Below are 11,167 nucleotides of genomic sequence, written 5' to 3' on the forward strand. Positions count from 1 at the left end.
ATCATAACAGTGTTTTCAGCACACTCCAATGATTTATTTAATTTCTAATAGTACATACTTTTTGAGCGGTGGCACACCGTCTCCAATGCCCAGAAATGTCTGTCCGTCCGTATGTCCGCCTGAGTAGGACCTTTGACCCCTGTATGTATAGCACCGGCTGTTGACCATGCAGCTGCTCAACTCAACAGCTGTGCTTGGCTCCAAGGCACCAGACCACTCACATTATAACACTGCATGTAACACACAGTCACACCACTCAGTTCGCACAGGTTTTTAGACTGCTTTTTATCCATTATTATTTGTATGATGTACATGTTGAATACTGACCTTACTACCTCAATCCATCAATGCCTGCTTTATTGCAAAATAAATCACAGTCAGATTCAAAATGAATTAAAGGGTTTAGCATACCGTATTCATTCATTCATTAATTAATTCATAGTATGCTTAGAAAAAGAAGAAGAAGAAGGAAAAAAAGGCTAAGGTAGAGGTTGGATCCCAACCCAGAGGCAATAGAAAACTCATATTCTAGCTACACAACGCCTCTGGTTTATCTCAGAGGAGTGTTACCTATATGTCCATGCATGCTACATGCCGTTTCTTTCATGCATAGCTAGTCGTAGAGTAACGCCCCTATCTATCCCTCTATCATCAGCACCACCCATCACAGATTCACAACCTTAGATGAACCCTTGCCTCAGGATGTTAGCCTATAGGGAGTGACGCAGGACACACGGTAAAAAACTGCACCGAGCCTTTGGATTGAGAAGGATTGAGAAGGTGATGCGGTGGTTATCATTCATTCGGATATAAGGAAAGGTAGGTAGGTTAGGTTTCCTGCATGCATGCCGGGTATCAACCCGATGCCCTCTCTTGTTAGAGGACAAGTGAGGCTGAGTCACGTTGGTTTTTTTTTGTTTATGCATCAACTCTTGGAGAGATTCAGTTCCTCCTTGGGCTCGCGAATGGACGAGCTTCACTAATTTAAATACATATAAATACAAAAAAAACTTATAGCATACTAATTAAGGCAACGCGGCGTGAGTTACCCTCCTTATTTTATTATAAGATTTCTACCACATTTCTACCACGATGTAGTTTTTGTCTCGCTCTCCTAATTCCAGGAGCACATTTGTCACGACATCTTTGCTATAAGAGCTCTGCTGATAAAATCGAGACTCGGGGTCTCATTTATAGGGATAAGGGATTAATACGAATTGTTTGTATTTCATTCATATTCATTTATTCGTCTTTCTTATTTTTTTTCCTCAGATGGAATAGTCGGGGTTTTTTTCCGAACACAAGTTGGAATTTTACCTATTAGGCTACTGCAGAAGGATTTATTGGACACCGTTCAGACGGGTGTAAATCACCATCATGAATTTCCTCCGTCGACGACTTTCGGACAGCAATTTTATGTCCAACCTGCCCAATGGGTACATGAGTGATCTCCAACGCCCCGACCCACCGCCGCAGCAGAGCCCGTCTGCTGCTGCACCTGCAGTGTCGCCTGGGCCACCGGAGAGGCGCCAGTCTATCAGCCAGCAGACTGCTGGTGGCGGTGCTGCTGCTGCCGGTGGAGGAGCTGGCTTTTTCTCCTCCATATCAAATGCTGTCAAACAGACCACGGCTGCTGCAGCTGCGACATTAACCGAAGCAGCAGACAGGGCAGGTGCTTCAAGTAGTGCTAAGCTACTCCTGGTGATAGATGACCAGCAGACGGACTGGTAAGGAGTTTGCGTTCCCAGTGAGTCAGTGGTTACCCTGTTTCTCCTGGCTTGTCTCTCTAGACATGATGACATGTGTAGACAGTGGCATATATAGAAGGTCATTTGATACATCTATCCAATAGGCCTATATGGGATGTTGCAAACAAATTAATCTCCCCAAATAATTGGGGTAGGCTTACTGGCCATATAAACGAATGAGTGGGTGGCTTTCGTAATGGCTATGATAGCCTAATCACAGGCTGCAGGGTTATCATCTTATATAAAATTGACCATCTTTTAATGCTGTCACCATGCCATTTTACAATAGCTACCACCAGTGGCATGCAGTGGCACTGGCAACATGGCTGGCCAAGACACATCACATTTGTGTATACGAAGCTTTATTCCACATTACAATGTAGGCCTACACACACAGCTTAATAGGCGTATATGGCTGCAACTCCCACTGTGGCAGTTCAATGTACTCATGGAAATGAAAATGTCTAAATAGGATGTTACTTCATGCATCTGGCCCATTAGGTAAAATAATACAACATACTTGCTGAAATAAGCTATGGTGTTGGAAACTACCAGCAAGAGGAACTAAAATTGTCTGAAATCTGTGATCGTCAGTGATTTTCCACGATGATTTATTTTATTTTATTATTACAGTTTTATTCCTGTTTTACACACAAAGGGAACTATGAATAATAACATTTTATGTTAAACAAATGTCAAGGTTTCAGTGTAACTATACCTGGAACAGAACATTCAAACAAAACATCTACTGCACTCCCCTGGCCATACTGTATGCAGTATAGGGAGTATAGCCTGGGGATTCTCCCCTGGCTATACTGTATGCATGGAGTATAGCCTGGGGATTCTCCCCTGGCTATACTGTATGCAGGGCTACTCTGTTCACCACACTTTGACCCCGCAGCTCTCCCCCACAAATCACATCCCAGAGCCTCTATGGTAAGCACCAGGATGTGAACCCAGGTCTCCCACGTAGGTCTGTCACAATGAATTGCCTAATTGCAATTATTTGAGACGATCGTCATTTTTGCATGATCGTTATAATCGTTTCCATATCTATGCGACATGTGAGCTTGTAAATTGGTCTTTTCCATATTTTTTTTAGTATACAATGACTAAATTGTACATTACTTTGTATTATTGGTATCGGTCATTGTCAGTCATTTCTTTGCATATTTAGGTTATTTGTCATATCTGCCCCGTGCAATTGTTTGCAAAGCCTAAAAGCCAAAGGGAAATGTATAATTGGTATGTTCCAATGTTCAATTGAAAAACGGTTACTAAAATGGTTACTTCAATTATTTGTATGACAAAAGGTAATATTCCATGATCGTGAGAGGTCTAATCCCACGTTAGAAACCAAACATCTGCTCAGTCAGATGTAAATCCTCCCTGACTGAGGGACATATTGAGCTTCTGTGCGTAGGGGCAGGGCTACTCTGCTGAATCAGCAGGATATGCAAATCAAATTGTCTTCTTTTATTCAGGGTGAAAGTCTTCAAAGGGAAAAAGGTCCATGGAGAATTTGACATTAGGGTGGAACAGGTGGGATGCATCTGCATTTATTTTCACATTTTTACACTCTGAAAATCTGTATTTATTTTACTGTAGTTGCAAGTCATTCTAAACTATAGTTTATTTATAAATAAATACAGTGTGCTGTAAACATTCATCTGAATATTTCAGAGCAATTCAAGCTTCTAATTTGCCCTCAAATGGAGAGAGCACTCAGGGTGATAAATACATCACAAACCAGTCCAATAATAGTCCACTAATACACAATTGATTATTGTGTTGATTATTCATTTCGACACTTCAATGCTTTCTCATGATAATCTCAGACAGTAGAAGACAAATAGCCTATAATGATACGTAATTAATTATATATTGACACATTATACAAAACGTATCCAATGCAAAACGTATCATCACAATGATTGAGAAAGATACTGTACATTCATTGATCTTTTAACCAAACAATTAGTCAATAACCTATTTAGAAGATTACTAAAGGAGTAGCCTCGGTCTCAGGCTTACTTATCTGCGAAAAGAAAAGCCTGGTCACAACCTAAGGCAGAGAAGCTATGGGCGGTTGTATCCTCCGGAACAGCCGTCAAATGTATTTCCCCCGGATACGATATTTTCCCGACCAATCACAACACTTGTTTCATTCGCGGAGAATGTAAACTGATTTGTAAAGCATCAACGATTTCACTTCCGCTAAAAACCCGCAACTTCCGCTGATAGTCTTTTCAGCTTAGGTCTTGCCCAGGGTGCTAAAGGATAGGTTCCAACATAGACACGTGCTGGTGGTATATGTAGAATAGACTTCTCTGAGTCCTCACATTGTCATGTATCTTATAACAGGTGCTTGGCAAAGGAGACTTTGAACATTGTAAGATCTTTTTTCACTGCCTCTGGCACATTCCACAATTTCTATTTTTGCCTTCCTCTTTCATGTTAACTATGTTTGAGTTTCCATTATTTTCTCACTGACATTCAATAACTCCATTTAAAACGTCTCTAATCTGGGGGCGAAATTATTAAAATAATTGATCTAATATGTCTTTGTATTTGGATAATCTGTTTAGTGTAAATATATATACAACTTGGCCAAAATGTGAACGCTTGTCTTTTTTGAGCATTCACGGTCATTTTGGGCACACTTTACAATGTCTTTATTCATTATTCCTGTTATGGTCTCTGAATTAATTGATTCACAAAATAATTATATGCTAGATCAGTTTCCAACCCTGTTATTGTAACTAATTCGTGATTTGTATGGTGTCCTCCTAGGCAGAATTCTCTGAAATCAACCTGTTAGCCCATGCTACCACGGGCACCTATAGTGTGGACATCGATGCCTTCAGGAACGGACATAAGGTTACTAAGTAAGTGTGTGTTGGATTATTCCATTTAGTCAAGAAAATAAGTCTGGATTGAATGCTGATTTAAAACTATTTGGTGTTTTCACAAAACCTTAATGTCCTCTATCCCCAGGTCCATTAAGCCAGACTTTGTACTGATTAGACAGCATGCCTACAGTATGGACAGGAATGGAGACCATCGCAACATGGTGATTGGACTGCAGTATGCTGGGGTGCCCAGTGTAAACTCAATGCACTCTGTCTATAACTTCTGTGACAAACCATGGGTGGTAAGTACTATATGGATGAAGCTCTGCCTGCATTGTCATTTGAAACCCTTTATTAGGGGTTAAACTAAAGCCAGAAGGGCTGAAACGCTATTGTTTTTGTGTACTAATTAATTGTACTGTAATTAAACTGAACTGAACCCTATTAAGTGCCTCAGAGTATTACAGAGATTTACATAAATTACCTACAGTATTTTTGTGTACTTTTAATACTTTTTTTGTAGGATAATATATTATGTAAACTAAAGTCTTGCCATTATTTGCATATTGGATTCAGCTGAAGGGATATATATATTTGAGGAACAATACTTGGACTAAAAAAACGATACATCCTAAAGAGCTGTGTACCTTTCCAGTTTGCGCAGATGTCCAGACTGTACAAGGAACTAGGTCCAGAGGAATTCCCACTGATTGAGCAGGTTTACTATCCAAACCACAAGGAAATGGTGAGCCTTTTGCCATCTGCTCTGCTCCTTTCTCCTCCCCCCTCCTGCCTGCCCTGGCAAAGACTGAAACAGCCCTAAAAGGGACATAAATATTGACAATTCATCCTCCTCCCTGGGTCACTGAAGATGTTGGGAGGGCAACTTGTTGCTTTCTCATCAATATTCCATCTCATTTGGCAGCTGGTCTCATTCTTGTGGAATTGTATCCTTTTTAGGGCTCTCTGTAGAGGCAAAGTCTTTGATTATTCTTCTGCCGTTCTGTTGTCAGTACAACGGTAAGAATGCGCCAGTGCAGTGCGCCACCCCCTCCCTGCAGCCACAATTTTACAGTGTAGGGCTTGCTAAAGCCATTAGCATGAATCACCTCATTCAACACGAAACAAAAAGAACAAAACAGAAGTAATTTAGCTAAAGCATTTGTCTTGGCAGAGGTAGCCAAGAATGTTTGTTTACATATTGAAATGGATGAGAATTTTAATTAATTAATTAACACCAGTAGTGCTGTGCTGATAAGATGTGTGGTGTATGTGTTCCAGATTACCGCCCCTGGGTTCCCTGTGGTGGTGAAGATGGGACACGCACATTCAGGAATGGGCAAGGTGTGACCAGTGGGCTAACTAATTTCAATATGTGTGTTTAATTATTTTTGGGTTCTATTTATGCTTTACAGACCAATAGTTGTATCCTAACTGGAACCTTTGCTTGATTCAGGTTAAAGTGGACAATCAATCAGATTTTCAAGACATTGCCAGTGTTGTTGCTCTGACCAAGACATACGCCACATCCGAACCCTTCATTGATGCAAAGTACGATGTTCGCATCCAGAAAATAGGGAACAATTACAAGGCCTACATGTAAGTGGAATTGTATATACAGTAAGGGGTTTGTAGTATTCATCAAGGTTGTAGATTATTAATAACACAAACAGAAGACTAAATATAAATTTTGTTTAACAGGAGGACATCAGTTTCTGGCAATTGGAAAACCAACACTGGATCATCTATGCTAGAACAAGTGGCTATGTCAGATAAGTAAGCACACACTGTCCACATTCATACTGCAGCACAATACACTTGCCACTTCTCAGGGGATTGCTAATGCTAAATATTGTTAAATTCACTCACAGTTCAGTTATGAACAGCCACATGACTGAAGTAAGTTACTACCTGAAAGTTTCAGGTTTTTCAGGTGTACATATTATTTTGTCATGTTAATGTCAATATTCATTGTGTGATGTAAAAAATTGCTTGGCTTAAATAAAGGAGGAAAAACATTAATAGCTTGTTTCCGGTTTATGACAAACTAACGGATAAACTCATTTAGCAGCCAAGTGAGCTAAAAATATTCTCTACAGCAGTTGCTATCTTTGGTCAGTACTATTGCTATGGTTACATGCATTGTTCATGACTATCACAAGATTGGCTAAGGGAATTGACTTCAACTACCTGTTCATACACAGTGCCCACTTCAGTAATATGCACAATGTAGTTCGGTATTCACTCTAAATACCATGAACAACAACAAACAGTGTTTGCAATTCTAATGTATAGGTACCGACTGTGGGTCGACTCCTGCTCTGATGTGTTTGGAGGGTTGGATATATGTGCTGTTGAGGCCCTACATGGTAAAGATGGCAAGGACTACATCATAGAGGTACTGGAATAGAGTGTAGGCCTGTCATAACTAGTACATAATTGCCTAATCACAAATATTTGAGATAATTGTAATTATTTTGCATAATCATTATAATTGTTTCCAAGTTGAAAACGATTATCTACAAAAATGGCTATTTCTAATTATTTCTTTTATTTTTGAAAGTATAAACTTCATATCTGCCCTGTGGATTTTTCTAAAAGCCAAAGAAAAATGAAAATGTTATATAACAACATACTTATTTATTTATATTTTCAATGCCAACAACACAATTATGCTTCTGAGAAAGGGATTCAACTGATTGTGCTGTCCTATAGGTGGACGACTGCTCCATGCCACTGATTGGGGACCAGCAGGACGAGGATCGTGTTCAAATTGCGGACCTGGTGGTGTATAAGATGAACCTGACTGTTCCACGCACCTCAAGCCCTTCCCTGGTCCGTTCCACAACAGGACAGCCAGTGCAGGTGGTTAAGCAGCTGGAGGTTATGAATGTTTGCAGACTTTGCACCAATAGACACTGTAGTAAGGGTTCAATTTGCTGGAGGGGGATAATCCAAGGCTCTGCTTTTGATATTCCTCCCCCCTCTGGTCATTCATTCTGACAATTATTTTACTTGTGTGTATAGTGACTATATTACTGCTGGTGGGTCTAGACTGTTTTGGATGTTTGCAGTGTGCACTCAATACATAACAATTGCTGATATTTGCAAGAAAGCTTATTGCTGAAGTGTCCAACAAACACAGTAAAAAACGGTCTGCTCCTACTAGTCAGCGCAACTTGAGCCCGCCAGAATATGCCCTATATACACGACTCCCAGTGGCCAAGAATAGTGGTTCAAATAAGGAAAACAAAATAACAAATTAATTTCATATGGCTGTAAAATTAAATTACACATGGATGTCTTAACCTTTATGTGTGGTCCACAAATGGCATTTAACTGATAAAATATACCATTCCACGATTAAAGGGTGACTTTGAGGACTTAGATTGGTGTCTCAAGGGGCTTATCCTAGTTACATCTTTAAATAAAATGAGGAGGATATGTGAAAACTTACATAACATGCGTTTTGTGTAAAAAAACTCGTGTCACCAGGCTTTCCTCCGCGGTGGAAAGCCTGGTGACACAAGTTTTTTATTACTTCTAAACTGGCCCATGTGATCCGGTCTAGAAAATAGGAAAAAATGTATTGTGTTCTGGTGGCGGGTTCCAGTTGGCATCACATTGTTTTTGTTCACCACATAATGCAAATCAATTAGTTTAGTCTCACTAGGACTTCGTGCCACGAGTTAGAATTAAAGATGGCCGTACCAAACGATTATTATACTAAAATAAGCGACATGACTAGTATATACCAAACTAAACACATTTTAAACTAGGGGAATCATTTTGGAGATGCACGGCTGGGGGTTCCGGTCGCCTAATGACGTAATGTTATTACTTATTTCTTTTCGGATGAGAAACCCGAAAAGGGTATTAATCCCAGGCTACTATTTTCTATTTTCTAATATTTCTTGATTTACTTCCTGTATTCCTTGTAGAAAGCAGTGTCTCCCCAGCCTGTCTCTCAGAGTAAAGTACCCCAGGCACAGCGCCCTCCAACCCAGGGTAAGAGTATTCGTAAAATAAATTAGTTTTTAGTCCTTTCTTTTCTTCACTATTTCTGATTCAATGACTCTTTTGTAGAAGGCAGTATTTAGAAAAGAGTGAGATGTTTGATGTGACAACAGTTCTATTTTCTTTAGGTGGTCCTCAGCAAGGGCCCCCCTCTCAACCACGCCCCCCACCTCAGGGCAAACCTCCTGCTCAAACCCAACAACCTGCTGCCAGCCCCAACACCAGCGACCCAGTCAGTCAGGGACAACAGGCCAAACCTAACCAAGGGCCCGGAGCCCAGCAACGGCCACCAGGTCAGGGCCCCGCTCAAGGCCAGAGATCTCCCTCTGGCCAGGGTTCTCCTCAGAGAAGTCAGAGTCAGGGAGACTCCCCTCAACTGCAGAGGCAACAATCTGGCTCCCAGCAGCAGAAACCGTCTCAAGGCCAACCTCAGCAACAACGACCCCCACAGCAGAGGCCCAGTCAGCCTCCGAGGCAGCAGTCACTGGGAGGCTCTCAGCAGCAGAGGCCTCCTGGCCAGCAAGGCCGCCCTGGAGCAGCTACCACTCAGCAGCCCCGATCCGCTGGCCAAGGCCAGGGTGGACCAGGTGGACGGCCCCCTCTGCAGCAGAAGCCTCCACCCCCCCAGAGGACCAGTCAGGACAGCCAGGCTATGGGCAGCTCACCACAGCTGAAGTAAGTAATTTTATAGGCTTAAATGAAGAGGAATCCGGGTTACCTCTCATTGTGGACGATAACTCCACGACTGGCAACAGGTCAAGTTCCAGTTTTACTTTTTGCCTGCATCAGTATATACAGTATGCATGTCACAATTTGACCCCTTTGCTGCTATTGGATGAGCCCCATGATCCATACTTGAGTGAGCATGTTTTAGTGATGCATATAGATTTTATTTATTATATTTTTTGCAGTTCAGTGCTTTTCCAGCACTTTCACAGAACATGCATTACTGAATGTCTGGAATTATTGTGTTACTTTGACACTTTCCAAACAGAGGATCGCTTTCAGATGTCCATTGCATTATTAAGCATTATCCACTCAGTCAGAAATATAAAAAACCTCTACTTATGTGTCAGTTCACATTAGGCATTAACGATATCCATAACTGTATCACTACAATTATTTTGACAATGCATTTCTTCTGTAGGCTACATAATTTAAAAAAACTAAAAAAGCAAAGAAAAAACTATGATCTGGTGAAATGTATTGATTGACAGTCATAAATATTACTCGTGGAATGACTAATGTATCTTGATTCAATTTAGGTCACATGATTTAAAATGTGACAGAATATTTGGTAACTTTGCATTGATGGCCAGAAATTTGAGTGAGGGAAAAATTACGCTAACAATTTGTTTTAATCTAGAAAAAGTAATTTTATACTTTTTAAAATATACGTATATTTATGTTATGAATTCTGAATACTGGCGATTAATGCAAAACTATATCAATGTGTAATTATTGACATTGCAATGCCAGTGTACACATGCTGGAGGGCACAATACATTTTACTGATGAAGTTAAGTCAGCACAAATCAATAAGTGCTAAGCTATATTGCATTGTGCTCTCCTGAACATTGAGAAACACTTGTCAATAATTCACTATGAGAATGCATGACTGTGCATCCAGAAGTCATTCACTATTAATATCATGTTCAAATGCTACCTTGAAATGATAAAATAATAATGAATGTCACAATTTAGGAATGCTCTTTAGTCATCTACAAATGAACCTACGCTCTCTCTCTATCTGTTGCCATTACAAGCTCCAGTCCCATTTCATTGTTTGCTGCATGACGTTAATAGCTTCTTCCTCTCCTCTATTGCCATTTTCTCTCTTTATAGCAAGTCCCAGTCTCTTACCAATACCTTCAACATTCCAGAAACACCAGCACCACGGCCCAGCCTTAGCCAGGATGAGGTGAAGGCTGAAACCATACGCAATCTACGCAAATCCTTCGTCAGTCTCTTCTCAGACTGAGATGGCATAAGCCCTCTTCCCACTCACTGCAGATTGAAGGACAGATACCTTCTTTCTCCAACAAACAAGGACCAACAGGACATCAGGACATTGACTCCGAAAATAAATGCACACATCCACTGCCTAAGTACACTGTAAATTCATGAGTGTTGATTTTACTCTGAGAGTGTACAAATGTAACCAAATTGGTCCATTAGATTGTGTTTGCACACACTCAGATTAAATTAACACTCAGGATTTTGCTATGTAGTTTAAATGTCTGGAGAATAGATAAATACAATATATAAGAGCATATATTGCAAACATTCCTTTACAAGTTCAATTAACTCACATACTTATTTTGTCACAAGCGTGTGCAAGCACACAGTTGATCACCTATTTATGCTATACAAAAACACATACAGACACTCCCACACAAGATAACAATCAAACTAGTGTTCCCACTTTTTTCAGGTAAAATCAGTGATTGTTATGTTTGAGCTTCAGTTGGTCCTTAATTCATACATCAACTCAGCACAGCTGCACATAATGAATGTCCAGTGTTAGCCAACGCTAGACTGTTTGAGCCA

The 11,167-nt window shown here is 40.4% G+C and overlaps 1 protein-coding gene across 1 annotated transcript; it reads left to right on the top strand.

The window, feature by feature from the left end:
* Positions 1-723: 723 nt before the first annotated feature.
* On the top strand, positions 724-10,725 carry syn1 (synapsin I). The gene is made up of 14 exons (XM_080764941.1): positions 724-819; positions 1,273-1,727; positions 3,233-3,290; positions 4,542-4,636; positions 4,746-4,902; positions 5,256-5,345; positions 5,882-5,944; positions 6,057-6,199; positions 6,302-6,376; positions 6,896-6,998; positions 7,316-7,465; positions 8,542-8,608; positions 8,746-9,292; positions 10,463-10,725. The coding sequence occupies exons 2-14, from the start codon at positions 1,378-1,380 to the stop codon at positions 10,596-10,598; spliced, it is 2,034 nt and encodes a 677-aa protein (XP_080621067.1). The 5' UTR covers positions 724-819; positions 1,273-1,377; the 3' UTR covers positions 10,599-10,725.
* The last annotated feature ends 442 nt before the right edge of the window (positions 10,726-11,167 follow it).

The sequence above is a fragment of the Protomyctophum bolini genome (assembly GCF_963924005.1).
Source record: "Protomyctophum bolini genome assembly, chromosome: 6".
Classification (NCBI taxonomy): domain Eukaryota; kingdom Metazoa; phylum Chordata; class Actinopteri; order Myctophiformes; family Myctophidae; genus Protomyctophum; species Protomyctophum bolini.

Bases quoted from the DNA above. Each gene is read 5' to 3' on its own strand.
- syn1 (XM_080764941.1), top strand. From the start codon at position 1,378: ATGAATTTCCTCCGTCGACGACTTTCGGACAGCAATTTTATGTCCAAC. The intron at 5,945-6,056 runs GTGTGACCAGTG...TGCTTGATTCAG, and splicing joins CACATTCAGGAATGGGCAAG to GTTAAAGTGGACAATCAATC. The intron at 6,999-7,315 runs GTACTGGAATAG...GCTGTCCTATAG, and splicing joins GCAAGGACTACATCATAGAG to GTGGACGACTGCTCCATGCC.